General features: G+C 42.4%; 1 protein-coding gene across 1 annotated transcript in view; it reads right to left on the bottom strand.

Moving 5' to 3' along the window:
- Nucleotides 1-19300, bottom strand: part of zfpm2a (zinc finger protein, FOG family member 2a) — a gene marked incomplete at both ends in the record, with an annotated part of 157184 nt that overhangs the window by 72299 nt on the left and 65585 nt on the right. The window contains 1 exon segment of the mRNA XM_080754619.1: nt 10149-10273. Coding sequence (XP_080610745.1) covers nt 10149-10273 — 125 coding nt within the window.

Below are 19300 nucleotides of genomic sequence, written 5' to 3' on the forward strand. Positions count from 1 at the left end.
TTGCCCATCTGAAGAGACCCCAGTCCTGATGTTGGTTTAAACCCAAGAAATAATTGATGCATGCAATCACAAATTGGTTCTCCGCCTAAAATTTGGGCCCATTATTTCATTAGACGAAGCCACATTCTGTGTGCCAAAATTATTTGTGTGTCCAAAACAGAAAATTCAAATCCTGTTAGCGCTGATAACGTGTAGCGTTGTCAAGCCACAAAGAGTGTGTGACTTTCAGATATGAAGGATATAGGACACCTTTTTTTGTCTTCATTGCTTTAATTTTATAATTTTTGGGGGTACAGTTTCTTCTATTACTGTACTGTACTGTACATATCTATGTATACAATACGTGTGTGTGTGTGTGTGTGTGTGTGTGTGTGTGTGTGTGTGTGTGTGTGTGTGTGTGTGTGTGTGTGTGTGTGTGTGTGTCTACCGGTATCTCTCTGTCTGTCTGTCTGTCTGTCTGTCTGTCTGTCTGTCTGTCTCTGTCTGTCTGTCTGTCTGTCTGTCTGTCTGTCTGTCTGTCTGTCTGTCTGTCCTCTGCCAGCTATGCTACAGTAGGCCCTATCCCGGAGTGTCTTCTTGCATATGTAATTGCATGTTACTGTAAATAATTGCCTGGGCATGTGCCAGTGTGATGGTGACGATTTGTGTGTGTAGGCTTGTGTGTGATTGCACGTGTGTAGTGCGCGCGTTGTGTATCTCTCCCGTACATTTGTGCGCGCATGTGTGTGTGGGACTGTGGTGCACGTTGCGGAGCGCGCGTGCGCGGGCGCGTCTGCCCCATCCGTACTCCACTCTCAAGTCCCACTGATTCTCCCTTTCCAGCCATGTTGAATCCTCTTTTCCTTATCAGGCGAGTCCAGGCCTGCATCAGGCTCTCCTTGCTATGACAGAGGCTACAACAATAGGCCTGCGATACCGCTGCTTAGCGCTGCGTTTCGGAGGGGAAACCTGCCACGGGCGCAGATTAACTACAACACACACACACATACGCACGCGCACACTCACACACACACACATGCGTGCACACACACATGCGCGTGCACACACACACACACACACACACACACACACACACACACACACACACACACACACACACACACACACACACACACACACAACAAACACAACAAAATAGATTGCAGCCTCCAAAACAAAACATTTTTCAGAATGCCTCCTCTTGATTAATGAAGCGATGACAAGAAGAAAAATATAATTTCGGGAAGCAGAAAAATCCACCACCACTTGTTAAAGTTTAGGGGTAGCTAACAATAAACATATTGGAGGGAGGGGGCGGGCAAAAGGGGGCAAGATAAATGCCTGAGTGATGCCTTGAATAATTTCTGGAGCATTTTTTGTTTGGTGCACACACAGGCCCATATTCCTAACCTTGTGCTAAATTACACAATAAACACCTCTTGGGTTGACAGACTATGCCGCTCCCTCTGTCCCAGGTGAGAATTAGGACAGTATCTTGACATTTTCCCTCTCTTCTGTACTCTACAAGCTCAGGCGCCCTGTTCACACCACCTATAAGGAGCACACAGGCAGCACCCACACATTCAGGCATTAGTACATGCACACAGCCTCCTACAAACACACATACACACGTGCACACACGCGAACGCACACACACACACACACACACACCTACACACAGGGAGAAATATGCACCAACAGAGACACACATGCTAGCTATTCTTTTTTCACATGAAATATTTGGCTTGAAAATAAAAAATAAAAACACTCCAAGCCGTACACTCAGTGGAGCGGGGGGGGGGGGGGGGGGGGGGAGATTGACTGTATGCAAAACAATACAGAATGACGAACATGACACACTACTTGTTTTCCAATTCAACAATTCAACTACCAAGCTGTTTCCCTAAGGTGGCTTCAGTCTTGTGCATAAATGTACCATAGTGTGCCGATTATTCCATCTAGCATTAAATATAGATGTCAAATCTAGAGCTAGTGTCATTTACAGTGCACATTTCTTAACATTACAAGGGCAACCTTCTAAGATCATGAAGATGTTGTGCCAATTAAGACGAACAGTCCTTTTCGGCAATATTTCCCCACAGTTCATAACTTCATTTATTCTGCCCTTATTGCCTGTTCTCAAATTGATTATATTTCCATGCTGGCCCCCATGCTGCCTCTGCATTGGAGCCTTTGCATTAAAAACAACTGCTCTGTTTTTCATTAATTTCATTAATCAACCTTTGCTTGCAGCAAATATAAGTAAGAGCAAACCGATTGCATCATTATCCCGCGGATCTTCTCAAAGAATTTATTAGCGTATACCCGAGCCATACAAATTTTAATTAACATCTAATTCGCACTTAAAGGGCCTTGACACTTAAGACAGCATTCTATTGAATCCATCCAGGCTCATTACAGTGCACCTTGACTAAGCCCTGGTAATTAGCATCAGTAAGGCACTGAACAAGAGGCAGAAACACCCTCATCAACACGCGTTTACAATGGAGCCCTAAATCTGGTACTCATTAATAGCTCACCTCCCAATCAATTATTAACACCTACACCGGACGCCAGGCTCGCGGCGGGGCCAGGCCCGTAACTCCGGGCTCCGCAGAGGGCCACCTCTTTCTCCCCGGCTCTGTCCAGCACAGGTAATTACAGCATTTAAAGACACCTGCTACTCAATAGCTTCGACCCGGCCTGCCGTTAATTTATCCCCCCGATTGCAGACATTTATGTCCGAGAGTGTCACTATTAATTTGTGTTAATTTGGGGGGTGCGAGAAGCCGGGCGGAGGCTGAATGTGCTCGTCGCTCACCTGCGTCGGAGCCGGGGCTGTAATTGGAGTCTAATGGTCTGATTGATCAGTGAGTGTAGTGAGGGATGAGATGGGGCGGTGGCAGCTCCATCAGTCACAGAGAAAAAAGTCAGAGGAGGAAGAAGAGGAAGAGTGTGTGTGTGTGAGGGGGGGGGGGTCTGACGAAAGCAGCACACAAGTCTCAGTTGTCTTTCTGGAATTTCTTTCTAACTCTGTTGTTTCCCACCTGACACACACACACATACAGATGTGCCATTTCAACTATTCGGTATTTACTGTTCTTTTCCTGCAAATTTCCTGCAAGTACATTTTTTCCACAGGTTTCTTTCACTGTTTTGCCTTTCTAATTTTTATGGAGAAGCATATGTTTGCAGAAACTCACAAATGGCAAGAAACCATGCTCCATTCCCATTGAGAAGCAGAATCTACCTTCATAGGTAGATTTAAACCTTGAAGTCAGAGAAGGTCATAGAAATAGCAAAAATAGCTGATCTACAAGCTCAATGTTCTGCAAATCCACTGAAAATCTACTGTCTTGGCAATGGCAGGACGTGTGAATTTTTGAAATGGCACATCTGTACACGCACGCACGCACACACACACATGCGCGCACACACACACACACACACACACACACACACACACACACACACACACACACAGTATACTTGTGAGGAAGTAAGCATTTTAGCATAGCGCTTTTACGAATGCCATCTTTAAAATCCATTCCCTTTTATTTTCTTACCATAACCCTAAAGCCGAAAAATAACAGATCTACAAGCTCACCCTAACCACACATATGTAAATAAGGCTTTAACTGTACCCCGAAACCTAACCTTTAAACCCTTACCTGAATCTTTTCCTAATTGTAAGCCTAACTTGCCATAAAACAACAATTTATGTTGTGATGGACAGGAGCATGGTCCTCACAATGTCTAATTCTCAAGTTCTACTATAACACAGTGATTCTCAACCTGTGGGTCGGGACCCCCAGTGGGGTGCCCACATTATTTTGGGTGGTCCCCAGATGATTAACTTAATGTGCAATGTTGTTTTCTCACTCAACAGTAAACAAACCCACATAAAGTTTAAGTGTATCAAGGGTATCTACACATTTCTAAAGTGACAACTTAACTCATACAGTGCCATCCGGCCACAAGGGGTGCTAGAGTGCCAGAAATTTATCCATAGACCTTCTTTATAGCTTTCGTTGACCCTCCCCCAACTGGCTTGTGTTTTCACTCCAGTCAATGCTATGGGTGTCGAGAGGAGGAAGCTAGCTGACACGTAGCCAAAATGCTAACCCATTTAGAAGCCCGATCTAAAGCTATTTCAGCCGCAAAAAACGTTCTCTTTGGGTCTGGGGACACAATCCGGAGAAAATCCTGTCTAAAGATGTGATTTATTATTGGAGTGGGCGGCGCGATTCGGCCGTTAGCGCGAATACGGCCCGTGGATGGCCGAGTCTAAGTCCCGGCCAAGGATGGACGTCTAGACCGGGGCTTCGTTGAGGCCTCCGATAAAATAATTCATTTTATTAAATATCCCGGACATGTTCGGGATAGGCACCCTGGAATACGTCGCGCCGCCTACAATGAACATTCGGTGAACATTGGGGGGGGTCTAAACTTTATTTTAAACCATTTTCAATGGAATAAATCGTCGGAGCATCTAGCGTCTCTCGTTGGTGAGCGCTGGGCGAGCCGGGACCACCCACGTTGCTCCAAGCAGCTCGGGGTAAGTAAAATAGCAAATAAAAAAATGTTTTTGATCCCGAATATCCCGAACATGTTCGGGATAGGCACTTAAAGGGTTAAGGACATTAAGACTTTTTTTAATGACAAATTAAACATTGGCCAAATTGTCAAATATTAGTGGCAGAAATTGTGAAAATAGCAGATCTACATGCTCACAACGCCTCGCAACATGCTATTTTCACAATAGAACCGTGTTATACAAAATGTAATGCCTCAACTCTTAGTGCTTGTCAGGGTGGGGGGTCCCCAGTTAAAATATGATTATTTGGGGGGTCGCAGCCTGAAAAGGTTGAGAACCACTGCTATACAGTACCTGTGGGGACATTGGACACTCACAAGTATAGAAATACAAGTACACTCGCACGCAGACACTGCAAAGTGCTTTGACCCAGACCAATGACCTTTATTTCACTTCAGACTCTGGTCTGCGTCCTTCAGGGGGTAAAACACCTGCTAGAGAGAACCTTCTTTTTCTGAGACTGTTTTGGGCCTCGCATGCCTAGGGTAGAACAACATGAAAGCTACATTTTCGACACAAAGAATATGCAATGTTTGGAAGTAAATTCTGATCGAAATAATTTTGTCGAAAAATAACGGGGCAATTTGTGTACAGACCGTTTCAAAGTGATTGCCTAGTGGAGAACCCAGTCACCAGAGTAGGTCCAGGCATGTGAGTGGTCTAATAGTGAGCAGTGTGCACATTTTAACAGTTCTCCTACAGCAATAACTATAACTCCAGCTGCAGTCACACAGCGAACAGAGCCCCTGGGGTGTTCAGACCTGCCACGGCCAAACCATCAGCTGTGAAATCTGCTTTCCTCTTTGATAAACGGTCGAGATGTGACCCTATCTCTGTCCTGCAGATGCCCAGATTTCCTGTCATGCTTTTTTCCCCCCAACATTTTCTCTCTCTCTCGCTCTCTCTCAGTTCTTCCCTTTCCTTTCTCTCTGCCCCTTTTTTCCAGGCCTGCCTAGACAACTGCGTGTAACGCTCCACTCGGCGTTCTCTTCTCAGCATCATCCATCACTCTGGTCAGCCACCAAGACCCTGAGTCCACCGGCAGCCTCCCCCCGCACCGCAGCAGACGTAGTCAGGCCAACTCCAGCCTCAGCTCCCATTTGCTTCTTGTGGCTCAGGGGACCAGCGCCCCACCAGACTGTACAGGACTGGTCCCCTGGCACCAAGAACCCCTTTGCTCACACTCCACACACAACCTGAACTACCCAGACCTGACACGCTCATCAGCTCTGCTTGAGCAGTGAAGTGTCACTCGAATGTTATGTTGTATCTATTATTTAAGTAGAATTCCATTTCCTTTTTTCTTTTCTTTTTTTTACCACGTGAACCGTATAGCATTCCTATACTGGGGTGAATATTTCGGCCAAAAATGGCCGATCTACAAGTTCACAACGTGTCGCTTTGCGAAACGTTGTAGGCTTGTACATCGACGGCCATTTTCGTTGGTCTCGTGTTGCAAGAGAACTGAGTTCAATTATGAAGTCTAACATATGTAAAGATCCTGGGCAATTTTTATTGGGGCTGCCATCAAATTCTGGGGTTTTAGACCCTAGAAGAGCTAAGTTACTTAACAAGCCGCTTTGTCTGGCTAGAAAATGCATTCTATTCCACTGGATACAGGAGAAACCTCCATCAGTGACTCAATGGTACAGAGAAATATACAGAGTGCTACCAATGGAAAGACTCTGTGCCAAATTAAAAGAGAAGGAAGATGATTTTCTAAATATTTGGCAGCCGCTAATAAACTATTTGCTCAAAGATCTAGCTACACTGATTTATAATGGAAGTGATGACCTGGTTTGGAAAGCCCCAGCTGTACTCCTTCAATTTACCTTTTAATTTGCCACTTGTGTGGAGATGATACCACTTTGAATAATTGACTGTGTATGGATAGGATAACTGTATGAATATTGTATTGTGCTGTTCGCCCGTATTTTTGTTTTCGTTTGTATTTTTCTTTTTTGTTCTTGTTTCCGTCTGATGTCTTTAATTTGTTTTATTGCAGTTTGTATATTATATATATTAATACTTTTCTGTCACACATTTTTGTGTAAAGTCAATAAAAATGTGATTATAAAAAATAAAAGATAATTTATCAGCTTGTATTGCATTTAAGTTACATTGTCATTGTCTCCGCCATTCCCAAGGACAAAGTTTTGCACCCTGTCCATCCGTGTGTGTGATCGTCCGTCTGTGTACAGCTAATCTCCGGCAACGTTAACCTGATCAATGTGAAACTGTGCACACACACTCTCTGGATGCCAGAGCAGAACCTCTGCCCCAAGTGTGCGATTGCCGTGACACTTTGGATGCACATTGCCCCTTGGCCAAGGAAGACATGTCACCCTTTTCACATTATCCTGTTATAACGCCACAAATTGGCGTTATAACGCCACAAATTGGCATTATCTCTATAGTCAATGTGATCAAGACAGATCTGACTGATTTTTCATACTCCATCCTGATTGGCGAATTTTGAACATTGGCCCACAATAACCTACCTGACCTGGTGAAAACTCAGAGGAGCACTTTTTCTAGTCCTTTTGTTTTATCACTTCCATTTTCACTTATTTATCCTGTATCCTGTATGAATTATTTCTCCTGATTGGGTGAAATTGGTATCCTGACCTAAAAATATATTTTCAGTTTACTAAAGAGCTGAAGAGAGGTTGGAGACCCTTATTGAACACTCTAGCAACAATTACCTTTGTAATATAGAGCTATTTAACACTTATGGTGTATTTAACAAAACAAATCATTTACTGCGCCTTTAAAGCAGCTTGTACCGGTATAATACAATACAGCAGTGGTTTTCAAAGTGGGGTCTTGGGACCCCCAGTGGTCCTTGTGGTTCCATTTGTATACACTCTGAGTATAGGAATAGGAATTAGGATTATTTATTTATTTTTAGGTTGGGGTCTTTGGTGGCCTAATGCATATTGTTGCTTTCAGGCAGAAACCTCTTACTCCATATTATAACTTTTTGTGTTTTTTTCGTAAATGCATGCCCTACTTGATCATACTACAGCATCACACTAAAGTATCAAAAGTATCAAATCCGCAAGCTCGAAACATGGCGCGAAGCGACACGTTTAGAGCTTGTAGATCTGCTATTTTTGCTATTTTTTGAATTTGAATCCTGAAAAGTAACTGTTTTGGACATACTGTATGAGGTTTCCACCTGATAGAGACGTTACAGTGGTTTGAGAACCACTGTAATAATACAGTGGCCTACGTATGTCTGGGTGGGACATCAAGAGGTGAGAAGTAGACGTGTGCCACGACATGTGCCCGGCACACAAGAACACCTCGATATCTAGCAAGTTGAAGCCTTTCAAATTACACGTCTGAGATGAAGGAATAAAAAAAGTCCTTCTGATTTCAGAGAGTGCATATCAATAGGCACACACGCTAGGTCACGTGTTTCCAGTGCGAGAGAGGTGTCACTTTTGCCATATAGCCGACCGCCTTGGGGTAATACATTCACCTCTGTGGGCTTCAGAAATCTAACAGAATAAAAGGAGATGTAATAGTCTGCGGAGGTCATACTTCATAAGAATGACTGAGAGTGCCTCCTGGGTGAGGTAAGGACCCATGAAGCAATAAGCCTTTATTTCTACCCTCAAATGCTTTATATCACCTCCTGACCCTGTGTTGGAGCACTTTGCCGGCCTGACATGCATCAAAACTGGCCAGGCCCCCCTCACTCTTTCCTTCAACGCAGGTCATTATTCACACTCCTTGTTTAACTTTTCTCCATCTACAGGTGAGGCATTAGGGGCTTGTTCCTGTCTCAAAGTGTCTAGTCTTTGAATACTTGCGCCACTCCCTTCACTCCCACTGAAATAACTGAGATAAATGCTGTACCACATCAAGGACGTTGCCAACGGCCCAGTGTTTAACAAGGCAACAACTCAGTGGCTAAAGGTTGGATGAAAAAAGCAACGATTGCGATGAGATGATTCCCCAGTGGTGGGGAGAAATGCGGGGAATTGATTGATGGCTACTTCACTTTATTCAAATGCCTGACGAGACAAAGTAAAAGCGGAGCGTTAAAGCCTCAAAAAAGGCAGCTCGCTTAAAACAAAACCTGCCCAGTTGGGGTTGACCCGTTCTTTAATGAGCGATTGTGAGAAGCGGCTAACAGCCAGTACCCCGTTTGAGAGATGAGACTTAAGAGCGGAGGAGGGCAACCAGTGAAGCATTGAAAGGGCCCCCCAGGAGAATAGGCCCACATGAGATCCTTAAAGGCAATATGCCAGAGCGCCTTCCTTCGCCTTTAATTGCAAGAGAGAGTTGGCATGTTCTCTAACCCCTCCGCAGCCTATTACAGGTGAAGACCACCACCTGGTTCACAAAAAAATAATAGATAACTGGATCTGGAACGCAGAATCGGATTCCACAGAGGGCACTTAGTTAAGGCCTTAACGCTCCCGCCAGGAGCAATGTTCTCCAACTACATGTACAACCAGTTTTGGAACATTTGTAATGAAAGTCTTGTGTAATGAGTGTTGATGTTGTGAAAAACATACGAAGAACTAAGAAAATGTGTTTCTCATGCCATTGAGGGTCATCTGAGGGAGAGTGCAGGCACGCCTGGATGCCTTTGAGGGAAATTCATGGGGAGTTTGGAGGAAAAATATATTACTTTGTCACTTTGGAAAAAGCGACTTGAGGTGTTGCGGCGTCAAATCACTCTTCCTCCAAGGATAACTGGCTTTACCCCGAGAGTTGCCATATTTCATGGCCATAATACGGCCTGAGTTATTTAAAGCTGCCGATTACTTCAAAACCATGGGAGAAGCTTAGAAAACAGTCGAAAACTGTTCTGAGAATGATTTAATAAAGTTATGCATTGAAGAAATCTGGGAGAAGGGGGTGGGGGGGGGGGGGGGCCTTTGAGTCCACAATCCTTGTGGACTTCGCCTTATGTTACTTAACAGGATAAATGTGAGATTGGTTACAATTTTTAATAAGAATTTCTTAATTAATCCAAATGCAAAATGAAATATCAAACCCATAGAGGACTCGTTGTTCCACCAGAGCACTAGGTCAACACACGCTTCTGCAGCTGAAGGGAGCCAGACTGGATCTTTTAAACCAGAGAGGCCAGTGCACTGATATGAAGCTGCTGGCTTGAGAGCAACATAAAAAATAATGGATCGTAACTTCATTCAATTGAAGGCTGGATTGAACTCGAAATCCACCAATTAAAGCGTTTTGTCATAAAATATGCAGATTAAATGGTTAAAATGGATGCACTTCAAAGGCTTTTGTTGGGGGGGGGCAGTTAGATCCCAGAGGAGTCAACTCAATGGGTTGGAATGCCATGGGAATTTGCTTCCTCTTTCCATTAAAATAGGCTTTAGACCAAGAACTTTCTAGTAATCGTGTGTCCAAAGCCACTAAAGGCAAACTACTGAGCAGGACTTAATAGCAAGTCCACTCCACCGGCAGCAATTTGAGGACAATCTTTTGGAAAACGACAAAAACATAAGACAGGTGTTTGAAACCATGGTGTCGGCTGAAAATAAAGGCAGAACAGGATAGGAAGATGAAAAGACAGACATACCATGCCACTGCTGTCAGTATTCATCTCAATTTTCCCCTCGAAGGGACCCCATGTTGTGCCCACAGGGAGCTGCTGCCGACTGTGGATCCGCCGTTCGCCATCTTTGAGGAATGCGTCCAGCTCTCCTAAAACGAAAAATACAATATTGACCGAAATAGTCATCTGTAATGTTCTATACAGCATACAAGCTCCCCCCCCAATCACAGTGATACACATTCATTGCCATTTGCCCTGAAACCCAAATGTGTTATCACATAATTGCCTAAAGGCCCCACACTATTTAGAGACCAGTTTCAAAACGGATAAGCAAATCGAGTGAACATCCATCTGATGGTGTTGCTCAGAACCACAGCCCACTAACCTTACTTGAAAGGTGTCTTGTGCTGAGATAATCTCTGTGAGACACTGCAGGCTCACTGGCAGGCAGTGGCAGTATAGTGGCAGGCCTATTTCTGTTGTTCCAGGACAGCCGGGCCCTTGTTAGTGCTGTGCAGAGCTGCAGTTAATTAGCAGTGAAAGCGGATAGCACTGTTAGCACTATACCAGCGCTCACCTCCCTGACACCCCCGGCTATCTTATCTCTTAGATTCAGTGTACTTTTTTTGGGACAGTGATTAATCAAATAGTTATGATAAACCCCTTGGCCGGGTATGACATGAGTATGTTTGCATTTGTGCGCGCGCGCGCGTCTGTGTGTTTGTGTGCATGCGTGCACGTGTACACGCGTGTGTGTTTGTGTGTGCGTGTGAAGACAAAGTTATGCAGCACGCAGCTCTCAAAAATACATTTCTGCCTCGTCACTTTGACAACACAGAGAGGCCTGGTGAAGGAACATTCAAATGTCCAGACTGCTGCCTTCATGTGATGTATCTAGCATATCAACTCATTAAGGCCCTGACACTCCAAGCCCACTTGTAAAAAATAATAGCGACGCATCAGATCGCTTTGCCTTGCCTCATGTCTAGCGGTGAAACAGCTAATCGAGCTGATCAATTTAATCAACTATTTGAAGAAATATAGATAATTCAATAAGATAATTGATTAGCAATTGTTTCCTATCATGTCCTTATTTGAAATATTTTTCGAACGCGCAATTTTTCAAAAGCAAGATCCCAACAAACAAGTCATGTTGTAGATCTGCAATTTTCACTATTGTCGCACAACACCAGTGTGAGAAGAAGTATAAAATAGCGCTTAAATGTTATTCAATGAATGAAGAATGAATTGCTAATAAAATAATCGTTACAACCCTGGCTGGAACATACCATACAGCTGATGGTTAGCTGGTAGGTCTACACTGTACAGAGTATGTTCTATGCCTGTGTGACGCGAAATAACTCTCCACACCAGGAGATGGCACTAGGCTGTATTCAGAATCCAAAAAGACAACAGACATAATGGGAAGACAACAGGGAACATTTTCACGCCACTCTGAATCCTGTTTATACGGTCTTGTTTCATGCTCGGAATCCGAATTGAGAATATGTCTTATGTAAATTTGCACCTGGCACTGGCAGTGTCTGCTCCAGAGTCTACTCCATTTGCTCATGACGAGGCAGAGGAGAAAACTCTGACGTCAATAATTTCGTCTCAGTGCCCTATTTTAATCTGTCATTGGCCTGCTGCTCACTACTTCCGTTTTGCTACTTATAGTCCGATTTGCTCAGGCTCAGAGAACTCTCCTCTCACTAAGTGGTCCAACAGTGAGTGAATCAAACTAATCAATTCAATCGATTATTAAAAATGTAGCGATACTTTAATTAAATAATTGATTAGTAATCCCTATTTTGAGCCTGTAAATGTAGGAGAAAAGTAAGCAGATAAATATACTCACAATGTGTTGCATTGCGTTGTGAGCTTGTATACTTGCTATTTTCACTATATGTGCACAACACTGTTATCAATATATATATATATATATATATATATATATATATATCAATATATATCAATATATATCAATATATATCATATATATATATATATATATATATATATATATATATATATATATCAAAAAATAAATCCATATAATAATGCTAATATAAGACTTGTTTCTCTTTCACACTACTGTGTAGCATGTTGAGCTTTCTTTAGTCAATGTGATCGTTGGCCATAAACCACACCCAGGGGACACCTGTTCCAACATTCAAGGTCACAGAAAGGTCATTGATGATACAAAAAAAAAACTCTCCTCAAAAAGAAAAAAGTACTTATGACCACTTAAGCCATATGAACTTTGTTGTACAACAAATACTGAAAATAGCCAATCTACAAGGTAACAAATATTTTCTGTATTTTCATGTCTGGCAACGTTTTTGCATTTTTAAAAGTATTTCAACATTTTTACTTTGGAAGCACATCCAAATAAGATACTTTGAAATTCATTATCTCTCTCTCTCTCTCTTTCTCCCCCTCATCCTTCCTGCTGTAGCACACTGTGCTCCTACTGCCGCAGTGGAAGGTGGGTAAGCTCATTAGACAGAAATAATTAAACATTGGAGCACAGCTGGCCATCATCAGAGGCAGCCTCACAGCGAGAGCAACAGCCACCGCTTGATGCATTCTGTTTGTCCTCAGATAAGACCGGCGGCCTTTTCACCGCTTGGACGCAACTTCCTGTTTAGCCCTGCTTGAGTTGACACACGACTTACAGTCATTCCCAAGCCAATGACTCGTGTTTTCTTTACTTTCTTTTTTAAAGCATCGTTGGAGAAGGGTGGGGGGATCCGGTACAGTCAGTATATATATACACATGTAGGTGTGAGAGGGGAGAAGGGGATTGTGATTCAATTTGCTGGGCTTGTGGTCCACCGTGTTTTAGGTGCCAGTTGTTTGCGTCCTGTACCAAATGTTGCCTGAGGACCTCGGGCTCCCAGATGGCTTGTCACATCTGTTGCTGATACCAGTGGAAGACCTCTACGAAATCACCAGTGGATGAATAACAGGCTCCCTTCGTACTCTATCTGCTGTAAGAACTCACAGTTTCACCATCCAGTCCAAACACATCCAGGTAACAACCAAGGCTGCATTATATTGCAATGTTCCAGCAATAACATAGCTATAATTCAGTTGCTTACAAGCCCCCCTAATCCCTACTCTGTAGTCTACTTATCAGGTCCAGCCACAAAAAAAATATTTTCTATCAAATACAGATACAGCACGGTCACAGAGAAGACTAAAAGGTAAGCGCAAATTGGGACGGTTTGACAAACCATGCCCATTTTTTTTCCCTCTTCAGTGTAACCAATCAACCAATACTCAAATGACACAGACTTGGCAAAGGAAAGCTGAGGATGTGGCTCAAGCGCTGTGCCCCCTCCCCCAACCTCATCCCTGCTCCCAAACCTACCCACCCACCCACCACCACCCCAAAACCCCCCTCCCTCTGATAAGATCATCATCTGTCGCTAGACTCTAGGGTCTGTTCCTGCGCTCCACAAATACTTGGCAGACCAATGAATGTCCCTTTGTGTGGAGAGATCCTCCTCAGATAGCAACCAAGATGCTCCACATTGGCATCTGTGTTTTTTTTTTCTGTCTTTCTTTTCTGTTATGCTGCGGAGGAATAAGGAATCTCATCTCTCTATTGGCTGGCAAGCGGCTGCATACTAACGAGCTCCTTGGTGGCAGAGTGCCATCCTTCTATGATTTGAAGAGCAAATGTGTGCAGGCCAGTGGCAGCGAGATGGCCTCAATAGGTTGATCAAGCTCCCCTAGCTAATTAATTATCATTATTAGATATAATGAAGGCCATCTGACCTAACATTTTAAATGTGGAAATAGAATGGTCCTCCCTTTCATTTTAAAAGTCTAGACTCTACAGAATATAACCAGACTTATTCATTTTAGCACTGAGAAAGTTTGAAAAGGTTACTCTCTTATCAAATATCACAAAAACCAAACAGATTTGACCCTAATTAAGAATGGGATTCAAAAATGGCCTTATTAAATGGCCTCTCTGTGCTGCTCCAGTGGATTCCTGGAAGTCAATGATAGATACATATTTCACTGTGAACGTTTCTCTTAATGCACATGTAGTGTGAAAGTGAATTTCCCTCTGTAATTTCTGTCCCAGAGTACGTTTCTTTAATGGTCAGACATGACAAATGACATCATCAACTCTGCCTTACTGCAGATTTACATTAGTTAAAGGGAAGGATTTGCATAAGTTATCTCCACCACAAATTTCACTTCAATAACTAACATTATAGCTCAAAGATCACACTTGCAAAAAGAAAAAGAAAACCTCTACAGTGCTCCACACATAGATGTCTATGTTCGACCTTTCATTATCATTATGGGGGAAAAATCTCAAAAATGTAGAAAACTACACTCACTCACTACACGTCGCGCTGCGATACGCTGTGAGCTTGCAGATCGGCTTCGCCACGTGATACCATCGTACGATGAAGAATAAAATAGGTCTTAAGTGGTAAGAATTTACTTATCAAATGTCCAATTCATGGAACCGAGCAAATAACAACAGGAAGAAAATTAATGATATGAAAATAGTGAATGACAGAAGAAATGATGAAAGAAGATGTTAAAACAACTCATATCCACTGATATTATACAAAAGGTTTCAAATAGAAGCAAATAAATGATTGCTGTTCAAAGTTCAATAACCTGTGCGTGGCAATTCGGCGATGCCCTCCTGAATCCCAGTCATCTCCACTGATAGGCCTGTGTTATAAAGCTGCCAAATGGACTATAAATTAATATACCACCAGAAGCATATGGGGTGAAATGGAATGCTCTGTATCGGTTCAACAAAAGGTGCTACATCTTTAAAGCAGATATGTGATATGAAATTTTTACAGCTGAAGGAGAAATGTCACAGAGCATTGATAAGAGAGCGATGAACTTTCCTCCTCCCCCATCCCCCCACCAAGCCGCTATTATCAGGTCCCGGTGAACAAAATGCATCATTTATAACCCAGAGCCCACACTATTATCTCCGGCCGAGACACTTGTTTTAAAACAGTGAAGGACCTCCACCCCACCCCACAGTACCCTCACCCACACCCTCCCCTCCCAGAGAAGAGGGCCCTGCGTTTGGTTCTGGCCGTCCCTTTGAACAGCAGGAGAAAGTTGACCCTTTTCTGGCAGTGGTAGAAGAGGTACTCGTTTACTTTAGTAAAAGTATCAGTACTACAATATAAAGAAAAGGCTTGTATTAAAAAGTGTACTTGCGTAAAAGTCCAAAAGTATTGGCATCAAACTTACAGCACCAAAGTAAAAGTACTATTCTTTGTATTTTACTTTTTTTATTTATTTAAAAAAAAAAGAAAAAAAGATGAAGCATAAAATGGGACTTAATTATTTAATGTACGTTTTGTAATAATAATCTAAATCTAGATTAGAAGTAAGTGTTGAAAAATGAACATCAAGTAAAGTAAAAGTACCTCAAAATTGTACTTGAGTGAATGTACCTCCACCACTGGTTTCCAGGCAACCACAGTGAGCTTGACTGAGGGGGGGTGGGGGGGTTAGACAAGCCAAAGGGATTAGGGTATTTTAGCTCTGACACTCAGCACACAGAGTGTGTGTGTGTGTGTGTGTGTGTGTGTGTGTGTGTGTGTGTGTGTGGGGGGGGGGGGGGGGGGGGGGGTGCTGTTGGCCAGCTGGGAGTGTCAGTGTGGGGGTGTGGACGGGTGCAAAATAAAAAAGTCTTGGTTTTACCACATTGAACCTGGTGTCCCTATAAGGAAGATATTTTCACAGAAAAAAATATTTATGTATACTGTAATTTTTTTTTCAAATAACTAAAATACCTGATCTATTAAAATAGCCTATCTACAAGTTCAAAACGTGCCTTGGTGCATTGGGGCTTGTAGATTGGCTTTTCTCGCATGACACTGTCGTATGGCGAAGTATAAAATAATGCTTAAGTGGTTCTAAGAGAGAGATACTTCTTTGTAGGTGCCCTCAACAATGCGCGCAGTAACTGAATATAAAGTGCACAAAATGCACATTGCAATCATGTGACTGAAAAGGTGAATAGAAAGCCATAACTAAAGACTTGGACGCATGCCTTGCACATGGTTGGACATGGATTTTGTTGCTGTTGTTACTTTTTGTCATTGAACTGAAATATACCAGTTGTCAAGGACTCAGTTTGATCAAAAGCCTGCAGAAGTTAGCTGTATGGATGCTGACAACAATCTGCAAGGCATCCATCTTTAGAGAAGTGCTGCGGTGTCTGTTGATAGCATGTAAAGGAAGACAGGAAAACTTAAAGAATGATTGTCCTCACACAAAGATATGGCCATTATCACAAACAACATCTAGAGGACACGCTATTATTCAAGGAATCTGATCTGTGTTAAATGCTTCCTGAAATTTGAGAACCATCAAAAAGACATTACTCCAAACTGGGCCTGTCAGAATAACTGAGTAATTGGGGATTTATTCATTGGCAATGTACAGGCGACATGTGCCAGAAACAGCTTGCTAAAAAACACGTGAACGTTTCTTCTTGCAGAAGTTGTCTTGTCCAGAAAGAATACGGACAATGAACATTTTAAACAAACACATTGTCACTGTCGGGCATAAACCTCATATCTCCAAGTTTCAAATTTGTGAAGTTTTTTCGTAAAGTAAAGCCCTGCTTCATCATACAAGAAAACTAGTGAAAATAGCAGATCTACAAGCACACAGCACGGCGTGAGGCGTTGGGTGCTTGTAGATCAGCTATTTTCACTCGTTTCAATCTTTTTTTAAATGATAAATACAAAACGAACGGTTTTGGACATACAAAGTTTCCACCCCGACAACAACGACATGCTTCTCTATGACCTCTTGCACACCTACTCCTACACTGATGTGTGGCTGCAAGTCTGCAACGTTACGTAATTTATACAGCACAACTCCAGCCTTCTAGAAGTTGGTCTGTGTGTCTGTGTGTGTGTGTCTGTCTGTGTGTCTGTGGACTCTCCGGGGCTAATCTCGCAAACCGCTGGAGCGATCAGTGCTGAATTTCTTGTGCACACTGCCAGTAGGCCACAGTACCTCCACTAATTTCTTTCACATATTTGAATAAATATCAGAATATCAGGCTGAAACCTTGCACAAATTGGAGTCATACAGCATATACATTAGCCTATGTCATAGGCTGGCCACATGAAGTCCGAGATCCACATTGGAGCAACTCCATTCTCTCTCTCTCTCTCTCTCTCTCGTTTTTTGAATGCATTAAAAATGTATTAATTAACTGACTAATTGACTCCTATGCTTAAATGGGGTGTAAGTGATATGTTTTTGTAAAGTAACGTTTCTAATAGTCTCCTGCTCGTGAGATTTCTGATGTCATCAATCCCAGGCCCTGACTGGCCCAAGAGCCTGTTTTACTCTGATTTACACCCTACCTTCCCCGAAAACGTTAATATTAAGTCCATATATGTATATGGATATTAATAAAGGATAAAATAAATAAAATGTCCATATACAGTATGGGCATTCCCAGATGATGCCCTATTAGGGTACCCCCTTATGCCCATATATGGAGATCCACAGGCATCAAACCCAGGCCCTAACTTGGCTTTACTAATTAACATACGTTTTATCCCCATATATGGAGATCCCTGTCCCAATGTCATCAATATTAAGGACATATCTGGGAATTCCCATATTTGGTAATGCCCATATATGGGATTTTTTTTTTACATCATGCAGGGGTCTCCATATATGTGTAACTGGTCCGATATACATCACTGGCCAGATGGCCAAGAATTGGCGTGACCTCTCCCTTTTGGGGGCGAGGCCGCATGTCGCCCTGAGGCGTCTTACTAGTAAACAGAGAACACATCCAGGTCAGACTAACAAGAGAGAACCCCATAAACATATATATTTTAGTTACATTAATGTTCCAGTTCGTTTGCTCCTTTTTTTGGTTCATCACTTACAATTTCCTTTGTTTATCCTCTATTGCAGGGGTCTTCAACAGCGGGTCAGGGACCCCTAGGGGGTCCTCAGAGTCACTACAGGGGGTCCTCCAAATCTTTGTGTGATAGAAACTTTTTTTCCTCCTTTATATATTAACCACTTGAACCCTAGCGTCCATATTCGGAGAACTTTAGCCAAAAATAGCAGATGTGAGCCTGTAGATCGACTATTTTCGGCAAAGAGTTTTGGTGTAGAGGAGGAAAAAGAGCAGACTAAAATAAGTACAGAGTGAAAGGTCAAGTTGTTTAAGTATTGACGGTTCATGTGGTTAAATATCTGAAAACACAAATTGACGTGATTCCAAAATACACTGATTATTGTTCTGTCAAAAGATGAAACTATAAGGAATCTATTAACAGGTTGTGGGGGTCCCTGCTTCATCTCTCTCTCAACAAAGGGGTCCTCGGCCTGAAAACGTTGAAGACCCCTGCTCTATTGAGTTCTCTCTCCTGATTGGATCCAACTTGGTATCCCTACTTGAAAATGTACCGGTAGTTTCTGTTTACTAGCAGTAATCAGAATATTTCTATTTAACACAGATTTTAACATTAAATATATATATAATTTACAACCACTTTCATTTATACTGTTGTAATAAGGTCTCACATCCTGCGTTTCATTTTCACTGATGTTGGTGCTATGATACCTGCATTTCTCTCTGGGATTGAAGGTTTACCTTATCTTATCTTATCTTATCTTATCTTATCTTATCTATCTGAAGAACAATAGTAATGTAAACAAATTTGTATGAAACACATTTTCTCCAAAACTGTGATTATGAAAATAATAAATTATACAGATACTGTATAGCTACCAAAACAATTCCTGCACAGATTGCCTACAGTAAACACAGAGACATCCGATTCTTTAAATTTGGCAGTTAATTCAGGCGTACTATTTTTAAAGTACCCCTGATTCTCCTCCCAAGTCAATTACCAGACCTCCAACTTCCCCTGGGTAACGGAGAATTCTGTTTTTTTTCCCTGTGTGACCTAGTTGTCTTTTGTGAGTAGGTTTTAGCAGGAGCAGTTTGACAGTCAACAGATAAGATGGATTAAGCTTTTTTTTTTTTTTTTTCATCCAGTTTTGATGTGAACAGCGTAAAAGCGGGTTAAATCATCGAGTTTCAGGAGTATTTTTAAATGCCTGGAGATAGTGTGATAAAGGAGCTAAACCTAAAGGCTTGGACCGGGAAGGTCAAGGTC

This window comes from Nannobrachium achirus (genome assembly GCF_963921795.1).
Source record: "Nannobrachium achirus genome assembly, chromosome: 2".
Taxonomy (NCBI): Eukaryota; Metazoa; Chordata; class Actinopteri; order Myctophiformes; family Myctophidae; genus Nannobrachium; species Nannobrachium achirus.